Below are 25703 nucleotides of genomic sequence, written 5' to 3' on the forward strand. Positions count from 1 at the left end.
CATCCCTTTTCACTCTTAAATGTGTTGTCTGTCTTTTTTAAAGGCAATATATTGTGGTCTTTACGGAGATGAAGGATTAACCAAATACGGATTGTGCTTCTCATCACGAAAAGCTGAATTTGGTTAATGTGCAGTGTCATTCACGACAGGTTCTACTGACATTTGACTTCATGTCGTCATCTCCGTGAGCTCCACGGGAACTTTCTCTTCCCCATACTGACCCGGCAAAGAGAGGAGAAATGGCTGAAAAACCCACACATGATCATGCACATATGTTCATGTTTACATGCAAAGAAACAGATCAGAATCACCTTTATTTGCCACTTCTGGAGTGTATTTATGACAAGCGAAAGTATTTTCTTTGAATCACCTCTCAAAGACGGCCATCCTGCAAACAACACCCATTTATGAGCCTGACTGAGCATGTTGCATGAGTATTACAAACACCCTTCGGCACATTAGTAAAATATGTATGAGCCACCGTGTATGCTGCCCTTGTTCAAGGCTACTCATAGTAGCCTCTAAGCGTGTCTGCTTGATGGCTGAGCGCTGTTTATTGTGAAGAATAAAATGTCTGATGCAAACAGGCTCCTGAAAGTGGTGTTTCATTATGTGGTCTCAGTCAATTGACAAAAATTCTGGAGAAACACACTGAAGTGTACTCGGTGAAGCATATGTTATACCCCAGAGGCATTGTATCGTAACTGGAGCAGTGTTAATCGTAATTCACTTTTTTTATAGCCTATTTATAGTGTCTTGCTGTGAAAGAAAGAGACCTGTGCAACATCCCAGAAGCGTTTCAGTTCAGGGGGCAAATTATTTCATGTCCCAGGGAATACTTGTGGTCTGGGAAATCCTAGGGCCCGGATGACAGCTCTGTAGCTGAACCATGACCTCTCTGACATCGACATTAAAATAGCGCGTTATTATCATGACAGGGAAATTACAATTTCCATGATTCTTTTGATCCCACTTATTCAGTATTCAACAATTCCTCTCACATGGAGTATTGTATGCCATTATCTTCACAACTTGCACCTTATTTCTTATCTCCTCCCATTCTGCACTCGCACACATTCCTGCCATAAAAGCCACGAGCAGACGGGACCAAACCATCTCCACGGGGAGTGCGCTGAGAGTTGTGATTTTATTAAGCATTATTTCATCACTCGAATTTTAAACAGAATATAGTTTCGTGTTTAAATTTCTTAACCAAAACAAAAGTCTCACCATTTGCCGTGCCAGAATGGGCTCTTGGTAATTATGTGGGACACAGCTGGGAAAGGTGTAAACCCTATTCCCAAATAGTGGACTCGTCCTGACACTGCCATGTTGGATGGAACTGGCTCAGGGCTCTCTGGCGGACGGACTTCCCAGGAAACTTTTTACTGTTTTCCGTCTTCGCCGAGTCGCTGCAATTGTTTTACCTTATTTTAAAGAGGAGCGGGACGTTGCACCGCTTCCTTAAACGGCATACGTTTCTCGGCACCCCAATATCCGTGGAGCTCCGGCACAAACCACCGGTGTGAGGGGGGTCGGAGCAAGGCCACGGATGACCGAGGAATTGTTTATGTATCTTTTTTTTGGGGGATCTCACACAACGAGTTACAGTCGGTGCACACTTAACACATTGATCCCTAATAATGAGTGGACATCCGTCGCAACGGCGACAAGCAAATATCGGTTCGATACAACTGACACCGCAGGAAAATGAATGCCTTTTCAACCACCTTGGCAGGAAATGCATCGTAAGTTTTTTTTCCACCCAATCAAATTGTTGTATAATAGCTGGCTAAGGTGAAAAAGAAAGCTAATAAAGCTAACCGCTGTGTTTCTTGTCCCGAGACGACGTTAGCTACGAGGTGTACCGGTGTGTTTGTGGCCTTTTTAGTTGTAATGTTGTGATATCGCAGGTAAACGTGTCCGTCTTCCCTGGGAACCACTAGAGACGTCTAGCTGAAGAGAGGGTGGTTTGTTTTGACAGTGACTGTGTCCGGCGTCCCGTTTTGGGACGGTGACATTTTGGGCAACAGCAAGTTTTCATTACTGGCCTCCGCTCGTGCGCCCTTAACTTAAAAAGCTCGACACACCTGGATTCACCCAGGAAATCCTAAAAATCCCGCTGCCGCCTAGCCTGACTGCACTCAGGCTCGCGCTTGCAGAATTGAGTTAGCGTTGTTTTTTTGGGGAGGGGGGGAGGTTGGGGGCTGTAAGCGCAAAGTAATTATATTTATGTTGTACTGGCATTACATAACATAGCTGAACCTTGGTTGTTTTTCGGGAAGTGTGTATCCACCGTGAGGAATGCGCCGACCAGACAGCGCTGACTAACGTTAGCTAAAAAGTCCCGCTAATGCCAGTCAACACAATCTGAGGGGGGAACGCAGTGGACCGAGACCAGTAGTGCACTGTCACGACTCAACTGTTGTGAGATAGTCTGATATTACGTCACACGTGTAGCATCCTGCTGACTCATTTTTACGTTCTTGTGGAATATGGAATAGTCTGCTCTGCTAGCCCCAGACCCCGCAGATTGTAGCCACATTTTAAGTAAAGACATTTGCAGCTGCATCAAGCACCTTTACTCAGCATAGCTTAATGTCATGTGTCTTTTATATGTTTGCTTTATGATCTCGCAGGACAGGTTTTTTCCCCCTTAAGCCTCATCCACTGGGTGACGCATCTGAATATTAATAAGCTACACACACAAATTGGTGCAGATACAACTAAATATTAACAGACGGCATCAGAACAAAGGATGTTTGCCTTCCAGAGTGGTTTTAATTTGCACTCCTTAATATAAATGATGTCACCCAGCGTCGCACCTTCACCTCTTAAGTAGCCTTCAGATAAGACTTTGATTTATTCTCAGGTCACTTCCCCATATTGATCATGCTTTCCTTTTTAATGTGCATACTCAAGGTGGCGTGACAGAGTGACAGAGAAATGGCTCCTCACCTCCTCATTCTATAGTGAACCTGTTTTTTTTGGTGAGGTTTCCGTGTTTGCTTTGGAAAGGCTACATTTCCTGTCCCTGTGACATGGGATGTCAGGCCTGTATGTGGTCACCATGTGGCAGGGGTGGGGTGGGGGGGTGAATTCCCGCCTCCCGCTCTGCAGCAGTGTTCCTGTGGCGTGTCCTCCCACACCTATGTGACCTGTTTTTAAAAAAATCCAATGACGTCTTTCCTCTGGCATTCTGGCAATTGTGTCATTGGGCATGTGACGGAGAGACGTGGAATCGTGAACATTCCTCACAGTCCTACGCTCTTGTGTGTCCGCACACGTCCTTGCATGCAGAGAGAGTTTGGGAGAGAGGCGGACTGTGTGTGTCTTTATGTGTGAGAGAGAGAGTGGAAGAGGCGGACATTGTGCGTCTTCCCCCAACAGTCTAATTAGAATGCCCACCAGTGATTTAGTGACCGAGTGATCGCGCCTTATGCAATGTGTGCTTATTGTGCAGAAAATGTGAGAGTCACGATCACCTTTACTTTGTCTTTTTTTATTGTCTTCTTTCCAAGATGCACAGCCATTAGTAGGCTCAGTGCGGCTGAATTAGACTCGATTTATTCGAGCAGTAAAGGGCTTGTTGTGTGCTCGCTTGAAAAACAGCGATACAAAGGGGCAACTTTTTTGCACTACATTGTTTGCAACATATATATATATATATATATATATATATATATATACACATATACACACACACACACACAGAGAGTACACACATTTATGGTCACCACGTTTGGCGCGACAGTTCAAGGTAGCAGGACCTATTCCTGTAAATGTGTAACTACCTGGATCATATTTTAGGAGTAGTCCAACCTGTTTCCTGGCTTGTGTGAATAATGCGCACACACACACACACACACACACACACACACACACACACACACACACACACACACACAAAGAGACTCACACAGGTACACACACACAGTGGTCTTACTCATTTGGTTTTACTCATTGGTATTCCTTCTGCTGTTTTTGCCATCAGCAATGCTGTCTGACTGGGCAAGAGGTGGAAGGGGTCCAATTCACAGTGTGTGTGTGTGTGTGTGTGTGTGTGTGTGTGTGTGTGTGTGTGTGTGTGTGTGTGTGTGTGTGTGTGTGCGCAGACTGCCTGATCAGCACTCCTGTCCTACAGGAAGTCCCGTGGTCAGCCTCCTCTGGTGATTTGTGCTGGAGAAGTGCAACATGACTCCTCTTTTGCTTCACTTTACTTTCTCTCCTTCCTTTCTCCTTTTCATTCATCTTTCTCTCTTCAAGCCCGTTCTTCCTTCAATTTTTCACATCACTTCCCTCCTTCCTTACATTTACACTGTCCTTCTGTCCCACACTGCCTCTCTACATCAATAACTTGTCTTCTGTTTCTCCTCACTCTTTTTAATCTAATCCGAATATGTGATTACTACTAGCAACAATGGCGTGTGTGGCTGTATTGTTTTCACCTCGGAGTGTGTGGGTGGGTGTGTGTGTGAGTGAGATCATGGTAAAGTGTGGTCCTCATTGGAGCAGGAGCTACCACAGAAGCCGTTTTGAGTACTTTGCCAGGTGTTTATACGTCTGTGTTTCTGTCCGCCTGTGGACAGATATTGTCACTAGTTGAGATCAAGATGAAGGTTGTGTTTGAAGATGGGTGTGGTCCGAGCAAGGGCGCTGGAAGAAGGGGGGTAGGAAGTGGGTAAGCCCCCCCCACACACACACACACACACACACACACACACACACACACACACACACACACACACACACACACACACACACACACACACACACACACACACACACACACACACACACACACACACACACACACACACACACACACACACACACACACACACACACAACGCCCCATGGTCCAATTTGGCCTCGCGGCTGGTGGGATCACATTGAAAGATGGTCTCTAGCTTGTCTTGCTTTCACAAAATGTTAAGTGAACATTTTCTGTGCTGTATTTCTCACATCTAACGATTAATGTTGTCCCAATTTTAAAAAAAAAGATTACAAACTTTACGACTACAACCCCTTAGGCAAATAGTTAATAATTATCTTTCAGAAACCTTAAGGAGTGTTTTCACCTTCAAGCACTTGTAATGTTGTGAGGTGCCTACTAATCTCTTTGAAGATCTTATTGTGCTGTTCAGATGATGGGCGTCCTTATAGTAGCAGAGAGATGTAGAAACCGAAGGTGTTTGAAAACGAGAGAGAGAGAGAGAGAGTGAATGTGCAGGACTGTGTATGTAAGAGTGAGCGAGTGTTTTTCGATGGGTTCCGATGACGTCACAGACAGAGCTCCACTTCCTGCCGCCTTTGGCCCCGTCGGGAACAATCAGCGCTCCACGGGCAGACTGAAGCCCCGGGCCTCAGAGCCTGGACACCGTCACAGTCGCTGTTCAGAAGAAACCCCGTCACCAAAACGCTCTTCTTATTCTCCTTTTGATCCAAATCCACACGATCCAGAGCTGTGACGCTGCTCTGAGAGTGAATGTATAAATATGATTACGAATATCTTGGTACTATCTATGATGGAGATAGAGACAATTTCTCTTAATGTTACTGATGTTTTGACTACAGCTGTACTGTTGTTGACTTCTTGAACAGTCTTAAAAACGAGCAAGATGAAAAGAAACAAAAGTGTGGAAGCAGAAAGACGACCACAGAACACCTCGCTGCTTTAGAAATGGAGTGACTTGCTGTCATTTGTTGTTTTGTGGGCTCCGATGTTGTCTCGCAGTAATTCCTGGAGCCATTGAGTTGAAAAGGCCCCATAAGATCAGCAGGTATTTCCCGTCTCGGTGCCGTCGCTTTCATCTGCGCGGTAATGACTGTGAACCGGGGCCCCTCGGTGTGAGAGAACCCCTGCAGCAACCTGTAAAACCAGTGTGAGGCTGATCTGGTCATGTGATCATGGATGTGTGTTTACATGTGTGCGCTACAGGTGTGCTCTTCTCTGTGTGTGTGTGTGTGTGTGTGTGTGTGTGTGTGTGTGTGTGTGTGTGTGTGTGTGTGTGTGTGTGTGTGTGTGTGTGTGTAGTTTAGTCTCAGGCATTGCTTTTTATACGTGGCATTGATGGACCCCCCCCCCCCCTTTTCAGTCAGTGTTTAAATCGTTCCACTTCCACCACACACTCGTAGTAAAGGCAGCGGTCCGAGCTCCCGTTTGCTTCTCGGCCCAATTCGGACGGTTTCAGTTTCAAAATGTGCTCTTGTTTGCCAATTTCGACCTCCGTTATGAAAAACACTGACTCAAGCTCAGGCCGTTTAGCTGGAGAACATGTGTGAACAGCTGTATTTAGCTGACTCCACAGACTCTCTGAGATTGTGGTCGGGACTCAAAGAACAATTCTTGTTCTGAAGCTATTTCTGCGTAAATGCGATGTCAACAACCCCGTTCAAACAGTGCCACTAAATTGCACCTTTATTGATCTCCTTCTCATGTCTTCGTCTTATCCTTACTTAGCTCACTGTGGCTGCAGCTGGAAAGCACACAGCATGTTGCTACCACTTCATTTGCCATGGTGGCAATGTTGTTAGGGGATGGCGAGTCCAGCAAGACATCGGATTTGGAGGAATGTTATTACTGAATGGATGGGCCAAGAGCCATTTTACTATTTTTTTTTACTACCTCTCTGACCGAGGACGTCCCAACATTTTGAGGCCGCTGTGGTGTTTTTGAGCCTCGGTGGAGGAAGTTCTACTCTGTCCTGTACTGAAGCAGCAGTGTTGTATCTCCACCATCGCAGCTCACACATCTTGAGTTTTGCAAACATGAGCTTTACAGATTTAAATAGTTTATTAGTTCACAGAAACCTTGAAGTCCGTCTGCTCTCCTCCTTTTGAGGCAGACGGGTTAAATTAGCCAAATAAAACGACAAACATCAATCAAAAAGAAAACGAATACACAGTCAATCGCCAACACATTCGTCCAATAGCCCAGCCCTATACAGTATGCGTTTCATTTCATTACTGTCGTCTGGAGTGCTGGCTTACAACCCCTGTGAGATGCATTAACATGGCTACAAATACACCCTGCTTGTGTAGTATAAATTAAGCAACACAGGATAAACGTGACTCTCTCTCTCTCTCTCTCTCTTTCTCCCCTCCCTCCCTCCCTCCAGGCATTGTCTGCAGCAGTGGTCCAGGTGTTCACGTCAGATAGGAACTCCAGCTGGAACAAGAGATGCTGCGGGGTGGCCTGTCTGGTCAAAGACAACCCCCAGCGATCCTACTTCATCAGGGTCCTGGACATCAAGGTAAGTACATAGAGAGCCGGGAGCGGTCCTGCACTTCACATCACTGTGGTTCCTCCCTGTAGACTCCGGCAGACGATGCTGCTAGTGGTGTACCGCAGTTTGATATTCATATTATATTTTTATAGCCACACAATTAAATCTGTGGGACGTCTTTTCATTTAAGACCTATATAGCATTAAGCTGCTTGTTGTACTAACTGCTTCCTACTCCTTCATTCAACTTCCGTTGTGGTTTTCCCCCACAGGACGGTAAGATACTGTTTGAACAGGAGCTGTACAACAACTTCAACATCTACGTCCCCAAACCGTACTTCATCACATTTGCTGGAGACGTGAGTTTCCCTCGCTACAGCTTTCTATTTTTTTATGTATGATCATCTGTTTTCTTCATCATCTTCATCATAGACGAGTCATTTTTCTGCTTTTTTATTGTTTTTATTTATTCAAGAAAAATGTAGCAGGAGGGGGAAGAGGAGGGGAACAGTATTATTTGAGATAATCAGTGTTTGCCGTCAGAGATCTGTCATTGAGTGTTCAATGAGTCTTTGAACCCAACCCTAATAGAACCTGTGTTGATTTATGGAGAAGATTTTGTGCAACCAAATAGTCTTAGAGCTTATATTCTTCTCCAAAAAAACTAAATCCCCAAATCCTATTAAATCAACTGCCATGACAAGCACTTTTTGAGTCGGTGTCCAGCTTTGCCCACCAAAAGACGGTGTGCCTATTTGCCTCATACGGCCTCAAACTAAATAGTGTGTCGGACTCTTAACTCTATGTGACATCTAAAGCGCTTCTTGTGGAAAGATGTCTTTATTTGTGGGTCAAACATGGTAGCTGGTGGGAACAGTGGCTCAGACTGCAGCAGACCATGAGGTATGTGGGACAGCCGGTTGTGATGATGATAATAATAATAATAATAATGCTGGGAATGAGGCAGTTTAGGGAGGTCCTTGACAAGACATGCATTGAGTTCTGTGTGTGTGTTTACAGACATGCCAAGTGGGTCTGAACTTCGCCAGTGAGGAGGAGACCAAGCGTTTCCATAACCATCTGGTGGAGCTAATTGGGAGAAGACAGAGGAAATCTGGTACCATCTTACCGCTGCTGCTCTCTTGCCTACAAACCTACCCACTGATCTAACTCACTGGAAAAAATGACATGTTTAGTAAATTCATATCTCGTGTTCAAAATAATCCAGCAAACCATGTTAACACAGAGATGTTCTGTAATGTCCGCTTCTGTGTTTGCTTTGGTTCGTGTGTCTTTAAGAGGTGAAATGATGTGTTATATAGTATTAGTGTGAGCACGAGATACGTTTAATTTCTAAACATGTCATTTTTGGAAAATGCTCTGAACTTTCCCATCTTGTTCTTCTGATCTCCTGCGATCTCTTTTCACTCCTTAGAACCTTTGATGACACACATGGCCGTTTTCACAGTGTCATTAAGGTGCTCAAATCACCAAAGTAAACAGAAAGATTTAACAATTCTGTCTTTTAATGACGTATGATATTAATAGTCATCTGGGATGACTTCTCAGCAAATGTGCTGACTGGTCCGGGGGGGGGGGGGGGCACTACAGTTTCACGTTCAATGATCAGCAGTGAGAAGGACTTCATCCCTCATGAGTGTACTATGTCCAGTTGGCAGAGCATGAATTGAACATTTCATTTACCATTTTGCTCTTACATTTTTTTGTATTAATTAAGATAATTCATTAGTAGTACTCAAGAAATGTATTGTTAGACTCCGAGACTGAGGCTTCAATTGCAAACACATTGCAAAGCCGCTCGGACGGCGTCTTTAACTAATTAGTGCCACTCGGTCCTTAAGGTTCATCCTCTTCTGCTTAAGATCCGTCTTCCCTCTTCTGCGAGTCATCTCCTGACCCTTCAGTTGGATCAATCTGTAATCTTTTCCCCCTTCAGCCCTCTGCACATGGTGCCTAATCTTATCTCCGACGCTTCTTCTGATGGAAATCTCAATGTGTCAATGGCATTCCTGTTTTAGTGTTTATATTCTTTATAGTACTGAATGAAAGATGAGTGTACCTCTGCAGAGTTTAGTTTCTGCAGCGTTGAATTAATATGTATATGTCAGCTGCCGTGTGTGTGTGTGTGTGTGTGTGTGTGTGTGTGTGTGTGTGTGTGTGTGTGTGTGTGTGTGTGTGTAAGAATGTCTGACTAACGTCTCCTAAACACGCTAACCAAACACTTTGCTTGGCGATCTTTCCAAATAACTCTCCGTTCTGCGCAGCACGTGCACAATCCCGCCGAGCCGCGCGCTAACAAACCAATGCCCTCTCTTCTCTATCTCTGTATATCTGTGCGCTGACGCACTTCCATCACACACCTCTCACTAACACAACCCACTGCTGCCCGCTAGATAAGATTGTAACGACTTCATTTGTCTGTGTGTTCACAGAGAAGAGACGCGACCCTCCCAATGGTATGTTTTCCACTGTTTCCTGTCAATTTAGCTTTCAGAAATACACAGAAGACGTGTAAACCAGAGTCAGACCTCCATCTGACGGCATTGGCAACATTTCTGTCAAACATGGGTAGCATTACTTATTTATAACTTAAAACATTTTTTTTTTTTTAAATCATCTAAAACAGCTGTCCAAAAACTATGTTTTCACATCAGCTGTGTCCCATTTCCCTACAGCATACAAACTCTTAAGCGGGTGTGTTAAAAAGATAACGTTTTGCCTTCTCTTCGCAAATAAAAGTCATTCTAAAATTTCCGTTTTGACTCATAGACACGACCAAGCTTCCTATACATATCGCTGACACGCTAATGCAGGATTGAGAACTTCTAGGAAATAATTTCGAGGTAAATAAAGAGCAAGCTCATAATACCATCGCGATACGATTACGCGTGGAGTCTTGATCCGTGAGCTGCATGCCCTTCATGGCCCGACCCTCGCTCAGTACAGTCTGATGACTAAGCATTTGTGGATATGCACACATTTGTTTGTGGACACACGGCATAGTTTACACCGGAGGGAGCCAGCTTTGGACTGACAAACGGCATGATTGGATGCAGCTGGCTTATTGATATATCTGTGTATGTGTGTGTGTGCGTGCGTGCAGAAGACACAGATATGACCCATTTTTGCGTTCAGCTGATGTTCCTATCCAGAGCCGCTTAACATCATTGGGCCTGTGGATGCTTAGTTTTGGGTCACATGTGGTCAGACGCCACATATGACGTGTCGTACATGACGTAATCCGCAATGTAACTCCGAGCTACACGGTGAACCAATTTTTGGGGTTAGATTGAGAATTATTTTGGCTTTGTGTTGGTATACTATGATGCCGTTCACTGGGAAGGAGAAAAGGACGAGCGTTCTCTCAAAGGGATGTGTTCCATTTACCTGCGCAGAAACGTTTATACAAGTTTCTGTCTTGGGATCTTGTGTTTTGAATTGCTTCCTTTCCAGAGGAAGTCATCCTTCTCTCCTCTCCGCCTCCATCTGTCTCACTCTCACTTCCCATTAGCGCATCAGAGCTCTGTTGCCGTCTGTCATCTCTAGCCTAGTTCTTGTTTTCCATCTGTTCTGCCCTTTCCAGCTCTTCCCTTCTCATCATTTGTCCCCTTCTTCCCACTGTCTTCACCTTCCTTCTTTTCTCTCCTTCTCTGTCTGCCTTTTTATTGCTCTGCCTTCTTCATGTTTCCTCCTCACCCTGCGGATTCATCATGTTTTAGACCCCCCCCCCCCGGAGATTATCGTGGGATTATGCGAGGATGGGTTTTAATGGTTACGTAAAAACAAAAATCCAGCGCTAAACCCAGAATGATTTGCTGGGATTAGGTCCACGCGTGTGTTTTTGCCGGGAGAGGGAGGAGACGGTAGCGGAGGTGGGTGGAGAGATGTCCACGGGGGAGCCAATCCCAGCAAGATAATCTGACGGTGCTCCCCGCTGTGATGGAAAGTCAACGGAAGAGAAAAATGATTGCAAAACAGATGCGAAATATGCAGAGCTCGGGCAGACGGATAAAGCAGGGAAGCAGAAATCTGGTGAACAATTTGCACAGAAGAAAACTGTTGCTGTGATGGAAGGAATGTATGAGCGACGGTCAACTTTGGCTGGCTGAGCGTCGGCTGTCTCGTCTCCCTTCTGGATGGCAGTGCTGGATGTCTGCCTTCACAGCTCAGGCGGTATGCGCGTTAACCCCACCAGATGTCGGATGAGGACATTAATTGAGTAAACGCAGACTGTTGCGCCGTCATAAATTGGCTTATTTTCCCGTGCTGGTGTTGTGGTCGTGCTTTTGGAAACCTTTGGGATCATCTTGGCTTTTTAGCGAAGGAGAGAACTGGAATCTGAAACCAGAGAACAAGGAGGGTCGTGCTTACAAAGTCGTATTGAACCTCCTGGATTCGGTACTTCCAACAGACAACATTTCTCTGTTGACTGAGGAAGAAAACCTCTGTGGCGCCGAAGACGCAAAGCTGTATCTGAGCCACAAATCTGCATTCAAAGCACTTGTTTGACCCAGGATCTGCCTTGGTGTCTCCATCTGAGCTTGTTCTCGCAGTCAGCTGCAACGATGATGTTCTGCACCACCTTCCTGTCTGCTCCCTCTGAGGAACTTAATTGTGAAGGAGGAGGAGGAGCAGCAGCAGCAGCAGCAGCAGCAGTAGGGGGTGGAGGTCTGAGCCCCGGGAGTTGCCTGTCCTCTTTACACTGCCTGGTCCTCCCTCAGGACGAACTGTTCCCGCCTCTCTCCGACCCGACCCACCGTCTCTCCGCGTCCCCCGAAAAGCGAACCCACGACTTTGTCGGCGAAATGCTTCTCGGTGTCGGCATGAGCGCCTGCGAAGCGAGAGGCGGCGGCTGTATTTGGGACCGGGTGAGAAGGCGACGCAGCCGCTCGGCCTCGCCTTCGCCCAGCAAAACGCCCAAAAGTCTCGGTAGTGAGAGCGCCAAAGGTATGTGCTGCCGCTGAGGCACCGGTACCGCTCGCTGTTGATCAGAAATCCACGTTGTCTGGCTGCACGTGTATGTTGGAGTTACTCTTGCTTGGACCTTTTTTTTCCCCTCAGACATCATTTTGTTTTGTCTTGTTAGTTTGCTAACTCATTGTTATTTCTGCCTGTCGAGGCATAATTGAGATTAACATCTTAATAAGGGCCTGGTTAAATAACGGTTAAAGTAAATAAAAGGAAATGCGTTTACATAGAGGATGATTAATCGAGACTCACCCAACTGACAGAACCAGTTTGACAATAGATTTAAACCGTCGTTGCCTGAAAGACACTTGTTTAGTATCGGTCTGTAATTTAGTTCACATAACCCGAAGTAATGAGATGATGCTATAATCCCACATATTCCCTCTTCACACCCACTAACCCAGATCAAGAAGCGAGACCTCTCTGTGCCAAACAGTCTGTAACAGCTGTTAAATAATGACTTGCATAACTGATGAAATACTGCTGACCCTGGAAAAAAACCCACGCTTGGTTGTCAACATTCATGAAGTTTGGAACAATTGCCAGAGATATCATTTGTAGCCATTTATTGTAAAGACAGTTATTTAAAAAGCACTCTCACTCGTTGAGCTCTCGTGGAAAAACAAACCACAAGTTTGTCTCTATATATTTCCTCATCCGTGCATTCCGGTGCTGTGTTGTCCTACAAACCGTAACGTTGTCGTCTCTTGTCATTTTCTTTTCTTTTTTTTTAAAGGCCCGACGTTGCCCATGGCTACTATCGACATCAAAAACCCGGAGATCAGCAATGCTCCACGTTTCCACAACAACTCTCAGGTGATCAACATCGTGCACTCGTCCTTCCAGAAGAGGGAGAAAAAGGGAAAGGCGAAGAAGAAGAGGCTCACCAAGGCGGACATCGGCACACCGAGCAACTTCCAGTGAGTCGCCACCGGCCTCTCGTAGGGTGGGGTTCAAATCAGGTGGTGGATGAACACCGTCACAGGTGGCGCTACATGAACTGATATAACCATAACTCAGAGTTCCTCCTTTATTAAAGCCCTGATGCTGCCAGTCAGGATGAGTGTAGATGCTCATGTGATTCCATGCAGAACAAGATTAAACATTTGTGTATACGCACCTCCAGTTGAACCGTAGGTCTTTAAAGGTTATTGTAGATGTTTCCAATAAGACATGTTGGCCCAGAATCCCTCTCGTCCACATAAGGGCTGGTGAATCAGGCCACGGTATTAATCCAGGCTGTCTTTATTGAGAATCTAATCCGACAGAATGTGTAGTGTGATTGGTAATCCAGGAAAATCTGTGCTGTGCTTTCAGGAACAGTCAGCGGCAGCTCTCATAGTCTGTTATGAGATACTGCAGGTTACAAACGGGCTATCTGGGTAAAATGTACTCTTCTCATTTGATCTCACACGCTCTCTCTCTCTTTTGCTTCTCTCACAGGCACGTTGGGCATGTAGGCTGGGATCCAAACACAGGTTTTGATGTAAGTGCAATAGAAGAATGCAACGTTAATGCTTGTTTATACGTCTCTCTGCACACGTTGGAGAATGTCACCTCGAGATATTCTTAAAACTTAGCACCTAGTATCTGTTAGTCAGTCACACATCCCTCTTCTAGAAAGATTTATTTCAAAAACATTAAGCGGAGCCGCGTGCCCAAGTCATCAGGAACGTTGCACAGGGAGATTCTGGAGGGAAGAGAATCAACTCATTTGCATAATCCATGGACTCGTTCCCCCCCCAAAAAAAGCATAATGAGTCATGATGGACTCTGGATGATTAGTATGAGATCATGCAGGTCAGAGGACTTACTCTGTCGGCTAATGAAAAAGATGAAATTCAGATGATTTGCTTTCATAAGTTAATGCTTTCAAGGACTTATTTGAGCGGGTGACGTCAGAATAAAGCTCGCTCACCTCTCAAATCCTCAGGCTTCAAACTGGAGCACAAATACGTGGATTCACAAATGAGCAATAGTTATAGTCTTACCAGCGAATATTTTCTTTCCTTACTCCCACTTTTTTAAGTGATAACCCACCAAAAAGTAGTTTCACTGTTTTTCCCCCTCTGTGTCTGCCTGTAAGTGTTACCCCACACCACCAGGTGGCAGAATAATCACTGATATTTTGGTCTCATTTTCTTTAGTTTATTTAATTTGACTCCTTTTGTGCTGATTCCGTACAATAAACCCGAGCCACAGAGTGAAGTTCTCCCTGTTTTTCTTTCTTCAGTTGAACAACTTGGACCCCGAGCTGAAGCATCTCTTTGATATGTGTGGCATCTCTGAGGCTCAGCTGAAAGACAAGGAGACCTCGAAGGTCATCTACGACTTCATCGAGAAGAAAGGAGGCGTAGAAGCTGTCAAAAACGAGCTACGGAGACAAGGTGAGGCCGATGCACCGTCTGGAATACCCTAAAATAAAAAGTGTACTGCCATAGAAGCAAAAAAAAAAAAAATAATTGGTGGAATTACAAAAAACATCCCACACGTCCACAGTAATCTTCACTATAATGTGGTATGCATTTCAGAGGGTGACTGTCAGTTTAACTCATGTGGTGGTTTTATCCCCAGGTCCGCCCAGGTGGATTGGTAGGTTTCTGTGCATGATCTGTGCACGTCAAGTTGAACTGTAATTAACAATTCAATGATAGTGAGTGAGTTTGTTTCTGAAGTGAGTTGAGTGTTTGCTCCGTTACACTTGTTTGTATTTGAGTTTTTCTTTTTATCATTGGCTGACTCTGGGGCATCATGACGACGTCTGGAGACACTAAAAAGCTTTCAATAGTGAACTCCTCGTGAGTTACATGGGGGAAGGCTGCCCCCAGTGGTTTGATTGTATAACTGCATGAAGCATTGACACTAGCAAGAATTGGGCAACTGATTTTTGACAGATGTGCCGTGAAATAATTTTGACAGATATGCAGATATTTTTTGGACTAAATGTGAGAAATACATGAAATCTGCAGTGTGAACTCTGAAGGATCCGCAGTGATGATTACAACTTTTTTAACTTCTTTTCTTTTCTCTCTCTCTCTCTCTCCAGCTCCACCGCCCCCTCCATCCAGAGGCGGCCCCCCTCCCCCACCCCCGCACCACAGCTCAGCCCCACCTCCCCCCCCTCCAGCCCGGGGGCGAGGTGCCCCGCCACCTCCTCCCCCCTCCAGAGCTCCCATCTCTGCACCCCCTCCTCCCCCTCCATCCCGACCGGGCATGTCCGCTCCACCGCCTCCCCCGCCCAGCCGGGGCTCTCTCCCGCCTCCCCCTCCGCCAGCCCACGCCTCAATTTCGGCGGGGCCTCCCCCACCGCCTCCTCCTCCCTCATCCTCCGCTCCGTCCAGTACCGGAGCACCGCCTCCCCCGCCTCCGCCTCCACCTCCTCCCGGCCCTCCGCCCCCTGCCCCTATGCTGCCCACGGAGGCTAACGGCGGGGACAGCGGTGTGCCCAAGTCGGCACTGCTGAGTCAGATCAGAGAAGGCACCCAGCTGAAGAAGGTGGATGCGAAGGATGCGAAGGAGAGGCCGGGGTCCACCAGCACCGGCCGAGACGCACTTCTGGACCAAATCCGACAAGGAACCAAACTCAAAGTGGTCAGTAAACATGCGTCACACGCGACACGCCTCTCAATCAAACATGTATTTATCCTGTGCTTTAACGCGTGCCGTCTTCTTTACAGAGGGAGGAAACAGATTCAGCCCCTTCAGCCCCGGGCCTCTCGGCCGGCATCGTGGGGGCGCTGATGGAGGTGATGCAGAAACGGAGCAAGGCCATTCACTCTTCAGGTACACAGAAACAGTCACCGGTCACTGGCACTCAGACTATGCATCATTGACTGTATGTCAGATGACTGCTAGATATAGATTAGACTTTCACCACTTCCTCATCAGTCGTGAACAACCTCATAGTTCCTTTTTTTTTCTATTTTGAGACAGTGGAGGAAACCTTTCCTCCCTTCATTCAGAGAAAGTGAAGGTTTACTGTTAGACAGAAAAATATAAGCATTCTTGCTACAACAAATATATACAAACTTCATCTGGAAAAGTAAGTGCTTTAGAAAATGCCATAGTTTGATTTCCAATGGGATAATCCGTTCAGTGAATTTGATTATTTCATTGCCTATAAGAACATCACTTCAGCTGTTTTCGGTATTCTTCATGTGACCGTCTTCTTCTCTTCCACAGATGAGGACGACGACGATGACGATGATGAGGACTTTGAAGATGATGATGAATGGGAGGACTAGCGATATTTTCTTTTCTTTTTTTTTTTTTCTCCCCTCTCCAACCCGTGGATGTTTATGACACTAAAATAACTTTTTTCTTTCTATAAAGAAATCTTTAATTTCAAAATTCTAAATGGAAATGTTCTATCAATTTGCTGTATATTTTTGTTGCCTTTATGCTTTTTTTTTTATTATTAATCTGTGCAATACCTCATTTAATCTGTAAATGTTTGTCATTCTCATATTTTAGGCTTTTTCTTTATCTCTCCGTCACGTCTGTCTCCACTCTGTCTCCTCCATCTCGTCTCTTGATGGCAATGTGTCTCATTTTAACTGTGTTCGGCCTTTTCCATCTCTCTGCATCTCTTTCTCCTCCTCCCACATTCCCAACCTCGCCTCCATCTGTTACTCAGCCATCTTTCACATCTGCTGCCTCTTATCACTCATGTTCCCTCCCTGTCACTCTCCCGTGTTCCCATTCCCCAGATTAACACGTGCAAGTTTCACATCAAATTGTCTCTTGAACCTTAGAGTTAAATGTTGTTTTGTTCTTTTTGGTCAGTGATTGAAGGGAAGGGCTTAGTCGCCATCAATCGTGTCTTCGTTGTTTGTCAGGAGGAAAGAAAAAAAAGAACTATTTTCATACCCTATTGCTCTCTAGTTTATTTTTACTTATTCAAATGAACCTAGTTTAGCACTCATATTTTCTTAAAACTGAGAAGAAGAAAAATGCTCTTTTTTGGAATATTCAGCTTCGTTTGCTGTCGACTGTAAATTTTCTCCAGAGTTTGAGTCTTGTTATATTTTTGCACAGATTGAAAGAGGAGACTCGCTGCATGAATACAGGACATTTTCAGGTCTGTATCGTTATGGAACGTGCATATGCTTTAAGTAATGAGGCACTTGGATATTAAGCATTTTTAAACCGTTAACCCACCACACTACATGCCGTACGTGCAAGGAGGTAGCCCACAGTTTTATGGCTGGCTATCTCTTGTGGATTTTATTTTTTACAATAGCAAGCAGAGTATTAATAAATGTCTGTTTGTTGGAATCAGGTCATTCATCATGTAAAGCTTAAGTAATAAAGACATTTTAGTTTTACACACCTGATGCTTATAATGGGTCCATATGCTAAGTTGCTGTACAGAGACAGCGGGGATAACGTAGTATTTGTCCTGTTGTAGACACTAAGTGCTGACAGTTTAGGGAGAAACACTAGATTCATGGAATCATTCAAACAAGTATCCACATGTTCTTGACTAACTAGTAAATCATGAGGTGTAATATAGGAATAGTTCAAATGACTCGGTGGTCAATTATTCTCTACAAAGACCAAATGGTCCGATGTCTTATTTAAAGGTGGATTTTTCACACGGGACAAAACTTTAAATGCTAAATTGTTCCATCAATGTCAAAAAGGATTTTTTTAAAAATCTGCTTCTTTTTGACAAAAGTACAACTGCAATGGCATGACTTGTCCTGGGGTGGTTAAAGTCTTGACTCAAAAGTAAAAGTAACCTATTAGGAACTGTTATTTACGCAGTTATTGCGACTCTGTACTTATGGACTGCTCGCTAACCAACGAGACACTAATGCAGCCACAAGTGACAATTGCTATAACCATACTGTAACAGTAGCACAAATGGAGATATATCTGTCTAAGGTTAGCTAACATTAGCCAGCATATGCTAACTGGTCATATCAGGCCGAAAACAGCAGGAGCAGCAGCAAAACCCCTGAGTGTATTGAATTTAAAGCGAGACTGCATTTTATTGCTAATGAATTCTACTTTAAATTTGTAAGGGGTAAGTCTTTTCCAAAGTCTATCTTTAAATCCAGAGCCGGTTAACTGCTAACCCCGTTTTCCTTTTGAGCCTTCCAGGTTTTCTCAACGGCTGCCATGTTAGCATTTTGCACAGGCTAACGAGTAGCATGCTAACATTGCTATCATGTTTTGGCTTATAGGGGAGCTAATTCCGAAATGTCTTACCCTCAGTGTAACAAATATCCAGAAAAAATTACATCAAAATGTTTTTCTTTTTTTGTCACTGTTTGCCAGTTTGCAGAAGAGGAATGTTTAAATTCTGTCTTTTAGAGACAAATTGCCACTTGTTTGATGTAAGAACTGACAATGTCGAGATACGTTTTTGGGGGGAAACCTTGCCATGTTTTCGCTGATGTTAGCTTCTGTAGGTGACTCGGTAAATAAGGACGCCAGGCCTTCTCAATGAGGCTTGACAAATCATGAACTCTTACATTGTACACTCCAATAAAAGGTTGATATTTACATATGTTGGCTTTTGGGCTTCCTTTACCTTCATAGCCTGTTTTTTTTATAGATTTTTCATCCCAAAGCTTTTGTTTTTTTTGTTTACGGTTTTGAAGTTAAACTTTTTATGGTTTAAGTTGATTTAAGTTTGCAGATTTTAACTTTAAAAGAGACCTAATACCTAATGTTCACAGACTTTGTTGCACTTGTCTAAGAGAGCACAATCATGTCTGTCAGGTTTGTAATTTCAGTATGTGCATCTGTTTGTCCATGTGTGTGTGTGTGTGAGGTGTGATGAAAACAGGCCTCATCACCTGCAATAGACAGCCAGAGAGGAAGTTGGACAGATCTGGGAACAGCTGAGCAGAGGATTATCACACCCTTTACTGCTACCATTTCACCCACTGAGCCAAGTAGAAAGGAAAACTAGGTGAGTTAGGACAAAGCATAAGTTTGGCTAGTAATTTCCAGTTCACCCGTTACACGTTGTGTCATGTAACAGACCCGAAATAAGATGAGAGCATCCTCCAGGAAATTAACCTTTCAACAATAGTTTTAGAGGCCACTACAAGAATTGACCCTGTTATTTATTGTGACCATCACAATAGCGACCACAACAATTCTATGCCTCCACCATTTATTTTTAGTGTACGGTCCACATCAGCTAACACCGCACCCTGTATTCTCTGTGCTGCAGAGTTTATGAGAGGGATTAGAGCAGGTATGACACTTTCCACTTGTGTGGCTGCTTGCTTCCATAGAGATCCCGATCAACACAAACAGTGGACGCATGCACATAAACAAAAGCATTAATAGAAGCGATGGAGCACCGTTTTTTCTTTTTTTTTTACAAAAATTATTGTTGCTGTTAAAATTCAGCCAGATGTCCTTTAAGCTAAATAGAATATTAGGTCCATTATTGGTGAAATTGCCCTTTAATGCACTTGATGCTAGGTTTTGCATTTTAGGATCTATAGGAAAGGATAGTCGGCTTAATGTTAGCACAGTGGAATAGATTGTAAATCGGCAACAATGCATACATCCGTTGGGGAGGAATGCAAAGGTCAAAGGGCGCGAGTGCTGTGACTGAAGAGGCTAGAGGCTTTTCTGTCGGTCCGTGTTAAAGGAATACATGACCTAATGGTTTGTTTTGTGGTTAACAGACAGTGCATGAAAACCTCTGTCCATCCTGTGAGGATAATGCAGAGACCGCATTTACAAGCAGGAAGTCCTTCCATATTATGGAAGGATCCCCTATTGACAGTTTGACAGATATGACAAAGTGCTGCGCTTGAATAGAGGAAGCTTTATTCTTAGGACACTTAGGAATGAATTATGCATACTGAGCCTATTTACTCGGCAAGGCTATTTAGTGTACTGCTTTTTTGGGGGGGGGGGGAGTATCAAGCAATATACCATCTCATATCCTCAACCGTACTGACCACCATTTTCCTGTGCATACCACAGTTTTTAGACTAATGGACTTAATTAATGGAATGCCTTTGAAGCGAGACATCGCTCTAAAAGGGTCTGGAGATTATGTAATTAGTAGTTTTCTCATTGTTGCCACCCTTGAGCCCCTGGCCGTGTTGTCTTTTGTTGGATTTCGGAGTCGGGGAACATTTCCAAGAAGCATAAAACAAATGCAGGACCAGGATTAGGATGCTGATAGCTCACATCCCTCAGTCTCTTGCTGTCAGTCTCTCATCGATCTTGGGATTCTTGTTTAAAGTTGATGTCTCCTTTGTGATGTCAGTGGAGCTAGTAGTGGGTGTCTATTCCTTCTCTTCACTTGTCATGCATTGTGAATTGTTCAAGCAAAGTGCGCCAAAAGCCTTGCTCTAATGCGTGCTGACTGGCGTGGGCGTGTTGTGAGTGGGAATATGCATCAGTGGCACTTGACCAGTAAGATGACTCACTGATAAAAACACTGCTGCACAACAGCGTGACCCTTTTCTTTTGAAGTGGAACTCATCCAGAAACCAAAGAAAAAGAGAAACAGTCCACGTACACGGAAAAGTATTGTAAACACCAAATGGCTATATTTAGAAATGGACACATAATTCAACCAACATCCGATCATATTTACAATTTTACAAGAAAACAGTGAAATAGAAAACGTATCAGTAAACAGTTCAGTCAACTAATTGCAAAATGAATATACAAACACCATTTCCAATTATGCTTAAATTCTTAAAAAAAACAACTTGTAAAGCTATAACTGCTGTGCAAATTTCCAGTCAATTTTCTTTTTCACGAGCCAGAATTCAGTTTTTTTTTTTTGGCTCCTCAGCAATCCCAACATGCTTTCATCACTCGAGCGTCGTCATTACGCAGACTCCATGGCAGTGAGGAGCCCTCTTTTACGTTTGCTTTTATTATCGTAGATGATGTGGGACTTCCACCTGGAAAACGACAATGCTATGTCAGTTTTAAATACAGGCAATGGAAAAGGCATGCATGCGTTTTAAGGGACGTGATGGTGACAGCAAAGATAGGGACGAGAGGAATGGACATAAGTCGGTGGTCAAGTTATGAGCTCTGTGGTCTTCAAACCACATTCCCCATAAAATGGCCTCGTTTCATTATAAGGGAAGAAGCTCATTTATTGTTGCTATTTCTTTCTAGTTGTTGGCAGTAGTACTTTAATTGACTGCAACATTGCTTAACAAAAGTTCAAGCAACTTAAAGAGATTATTTTACATATTAAAAAAGTTAAATGAAAGGAATGATACAACCACGATATGATGCTGTAGCCAGCAAATGGTTAGCTTAACTTAGCTTAGCTTAGCCTAACATAAAGACCAGAAACAAATCTTGTTTGTTTAACATGCACAAATGCCAAAGTGTAAAACTAAGAGGTTGTGGTTTTAATAGATATAAATTCATTTGTAAGCGGTAGATGGATTTTATCACCTTTGTACGGAACCAGGCTAGATGTTTCCAATCTTTATGCTATCGCTAACCCACTGCTGGTCGCGCACACTTTTCTAACTTTTCAGATGATAATATTTGAGGAATCATGGTTGCGGTATGTTATTTAATATAATCTTTTGAATACAATCTTTCCTGATGAGCTCGCAAACCTGAACATTGCATCCAAATATGTGCGTGACGATGTGGTGTCAACAGATGAAGTGTTAGTGGGCTGTGGTAACAACATGTCATATCTGTCGTTATCAGAAAGCTCCTCTGGACGGTTTCTATAAATACCTTCACTAAGTGGCAGGAATTTCACAGCTAGGAGACCCCGTCATCTGAGGGCAGAGCTGATTTTCCACTCTAACAATGTTACAAGCTGTGCTAAACTTCAGCCAAGGTAATGCTTCAGTCTCTTCTCCAAGATAAAAAAAAAGGATTAATTCCCTTTACAGTAAAAGTAACATACTGCTTAAAGAGAATTATGAGATAACCCAGAATGCTCTCTATTTGTTTGTCTCATTTTCTTTGTTTAAAATCCTTTTTTTTGTAACTTTTTTGTTCAGCTTATATTGGCTTTTCTGTATACCTTTCTCTCTCTCTCTGGCTGTAATTGTGATCATAACACAGTGCTGGCTGGTGGTGAGCAGCCTTTAGCCTGCCTACCCCCGTGTATAGACAAAACATACCATGACTCAGACACCACTGACTCTGTGTCACGCTCATCTAAATTAAACCTCCTTGTTGTTCAGTTTGCCTGTAGGGGCACTTAATGAAATTTGCATTTAGGTCCATTGCTCCACTGTTTATTTTTTCCACTGAACACATTTCTAAATAACCCAGCTTCAATCTGATACAGTATTTAGGGGATAACAACATCAGGTAACAAACTGTTGCTGCTCACATCCTTGAACTTACTCGTTTCAGGGTGCCGGAGCTTCTGTTGCGAATGGACTCCATCAGCTGGTCGTGGGCTGACCTCACCGGCGTGGACGGCCTGCTGGCCTCCTCCCCTCCCCTCTCCACCATCACGGGCCTCAGCGCGTTCTTGAGCTCCCTCAGGATGGTGCTCGTCGTCTCTTTCCCCGTCTCCTTCCCCTTCTTGCCCTTCTTACCTTTCGTCTTCCTCACCTTCTTGCTGCCCGCCTCGTGCGCCCTGATGAACTCCGCGATCATCCTGGTGGGCTTCTTCTTCTCCTCCCGCTGCGGGGGAGGCGGTGGCGGAGGAGGCGGGGGCGGAGGTGGTGGAGGGGGTGGAGGAGGTGGAGCAGGAGGAGTCTGTTTTTTCGCCAGGTCACTCCTGGCGAGTTTGGGTGAGGACCAAGGAGAGGCTCTGGGTGAGCTGTAAGGGGATGAACGAGGAGTTCCTTTCTAGAGACAGAGGGCAAAGTGGATTATTACAAATGCATTGAGAACTAGTACAGGCTAGTGGGATCGCAGGTGTAAACATGTCATAGTGGAGCAAAGTGACATACCAGTGCGCTGGTTCTGGGGTTCACAGCTCCCTCTTGCGCCCCCTGTTGGCCCTGCTGCTGCAGCTGTCTCTGCTCTTGTAACCGTTTCTGTCTCTGGCGGTCCTGGTTCCTGGTGAGGATCCCCGTCATGCTCATCCTGGGACCAGGCAGGTTGAACTGGTAGCCCAACTTGATCAAGGTGTGGTTTTCCCTCAGTATCTTCACCATCTCCATCTCTACCTGAGGGGACGGGAGGGAGACATTGTTACTCCATGCACATGCAGATAGACGGGAAGAACCTAGTTGTGAAGAACTCACCTGTCCTCCGCACATGTGTCTCTGATTGTGGAACCGAAGCTCAGTCAGGGTGTTGTTTCCAGGAAGTGCTTGAACCATCGCCATCACGCCCTTTCCACTCACATAGTTGGACTCTATATTCAGACTGGTGATGGACGAGTTTTCCCTCAGCATCTTAGCAATGGCCAGCGCCACTGGGTCGTCGGCTCGGGTGTTGGCGACGCTAAAGACCCTTACGTATGTGTTGGACCTCAGTGCTTCAGCAAATCGGATGAGGGTTTCCTAAAAAGTAGATTATAATATTCTCAGCATGAAACATATAGAGTATGATTCTATATTCTTTTCACTTGACACCAACCTCCCTGAAGATATTTAACACTAAGTAAGGCCAGTGTTTACCAAGCTGATACAACGGTCAATTGCCATTGAGTAAACCACGAGATGATGTAAACTTTCTTGTGAGAACAGAAACAATGTCAATGCTGTTCATTTTTCTAGTTGTGAGAAGTGGTCGTGCTAAATATATAACTATAACCCCCCCCCCTTACATATCATGGCAAGCAGCCTGGTTCCAAAAATAAGCTGGCTTACAATCAACAGTTACTCAACAGTAAAGAGCCGGATGCTAGCAAGCGGCTCTTCGTACCTGTGAGATGTCGTCAATGTTGTTCAGATTAACCTCCGTGAGCTCAGGGTCGTTGCCAAGAGCTCGTTGGAGAGCGTCGTCGACGACAATTGGGTTTCCCATCGCATTCGGGTCGGCAGGTGGAGGGGGAGGAGTCAGTCTCACAGGCTCCACCCTCTGTGGCTTCAGTAGCTTTGGGGTGTCGGTCCGTGACTGCGCCCCAGAGTCCATTGAGGGCTCAGGTTTTAATTTATTATCTTGTCCCTCCTCATCATCATCATCATCTTCCTCATCATCATCATCATCTTCCTCTTCCTCCTCCTCCTCCTCTGTTACAGCTTCCTCCTCTTCCTCACTCTCCTCTTCTTCTTCTTCTTCTTCTTCTTCCTCCTCCTCCTCCTCCTCGTCCTCTTCTTTCTTCTGCATTAGCGCTTCATGCTTTCTCTGTTCTATCTCATTTTCAACATCTTTTTCCTCCTCTGCTCCGCTGTTTTCTTCTGTCACACACTCCTCTTGTTCTTCATCCTGTATTGTGATCACATTATTCAGTGTTTGAGATGAAACGCTGTAATTATCAGTATTTGTGTTCTTAAAAGCTACATTGTAAAGCTAATTAACGCAGATGGTTTTAAGGCAACTTTGGTAGAAAGAGTGATTTATAATGATTTTCCTTTCAGTGAAGACTACTTTTAAGTAATTTGTTTTGAATTCCATTTGATAGAACTTCAAACAAGCTGGCTTCACCTCTGCCACATTGTACAAATGCCAAGCAAATCTAATTAAATATCATTACTGACCGGTTTGGGGCTTCCTCCACAAATCTCGTCCTCCATCAGTCTCTGTGTCTCGGTTTCCCAATACTTCATGAGGGCCTCTCTGTTGAAGGTGCCCGTTGAGGTCTTGTCCGTCTGGTCTCTCTGTCTGAGTCCTGTGGGCACGTTGGCGTCCGGATCGATATCCACCAGCTCCTTTTCCAACTCAGCCAGCTCTTCGGGGGTGAGGGAAGCCAAAAGCTCGTCCTCATCAACATCTTCGTACTTACTCAACTCTCGGCGGTACCCAAAACAGCTCATGGCCAAAGTGAGATTGGTACAGATAAGTCAGTTTAAACTGTACCAGTTATGGAGTTTCATGCAGCCTGGACCCCCAAAATGAAGTAATAATATGGGGATAGAGGTTCAAACAAAAGACTAGGTCCACCGTGAGGATCCACGGACATAAGAGGTCCAGTTGAGGTGATCCTTGACGAGTGAAGCTGTTTGGATGTACCCAGTCCAGTCTGAACCGGATCTATCCTGGCCGGCCGCGTTGCTGTGAGTGTGTTGTGTGTGTATGTGTGTGTGTGTGTGTGTCGGTGTCCTCTCCTCTCTAATCTCGCCAGCTGCTGTTTGGGCCTTAAGAGAGGGATCACAGGGGAACGTACCAATGTGTGGGCCCCATGATGCAGCGTCTTTTTTGGGAGGCACTGCCCTGAGAGACACAAAAAGCATGTGAGCTCAGAGACTGTGGCCTGTCGACGTAGCAGCCTGTCGCCACAGCCTGAGCGTCGTCGTTCATGGCCAAAAAAAGACCAGCGGGACCCGACAGAACAGAACTAGAAAGATAAACAGAGATTATTTCTCCAAAATCTCAATCTGCATGTCCGTCAGAGGTGTTGGCATGTCCTCTGTTGTTGTTGTTGTTGTTGTTGTTGTTG

General features: G+C 44.7%; 2 protein-coding genes across 3 annotated transcripts; one reads left to right on the plus strand and one right to left on the minus strand.

Moving 5' to 3' along the window:
- The first annotated feature begins 1370 nt into the window (after window positions 1–1370).
- LOC306713817 (actin nucleation-promoting factor WASL-like) lies at window positions 1371–18736 on the plus strand. 2 transcript variants are annotated; one of them, XM_079183656.1, is made up of 11 exons: window positions 1371–1748; window positions 7122–7256; window positions 7501–7587; window positions 8249–8345; window positions 9682–9705; window positions 12954–13137; window positions 13661–13703; window positions 14451–14604; window positions 15264–15808; window positions 15895–16000; window positions 16400–18736. In XM_079183656.1, exons 1-11 carry the CDS (start codon window positions 1644–1646, stop codon window positions 16459–16461), a joined length of 1542 nt encoding a protein of 513 aa, XP_079039782.1. In that variant the 5' UTR covers window positions 1371–1643; the 3' UTR covers window positions 16462–18736. The 2 variants fall into 2 exon arrangements, with proteins under 2 accessions (XP_079039782.1, XP_079039783.1); XM_079183657.1 differs by lacking the exon at window positions 9682–9705.
- Window positions 18737–20112: 1376 nt separating this feature from the next.
- Window positions 20113–25362, minus strand: lmod2b (leiomodin 2 (cardiac) b). The gene is made up of 6 exons (XM_079183883.1): window positions 24805–25362; window positions 24029–24532; window positions 23404–23664; window positions 23107–23325; window positions 22550–23002; window positions 20113–21117 (listed from the first exon to the last, which is right to left on the minus strand). Exons 1-6 carry the CDS (start codon window positions 25078–25080, stop codon window positions 21091–21093), a joined length of 1740 nt encoding a protein of 579 aa, XP_079040009.1. The 5' UTR covers window positions 25081–25362; the 3' UTR covers window positions 20113–21090.
- Between the last annotated feature and the right edge of the window lie 341 nt (window positions 25363–25703).

This window comes from Pholis gunnellus (assembly GCF_910591455.1).
Source record: "Pholis gunnellus genome assembly, chromosome: 22".
Classification (NCBI taxonomy): Eukaryota; Metazoa; Chordata; class Actinopteri; order Perciformes; family Pholidae; genus Pholis; species Pholis gunnellus.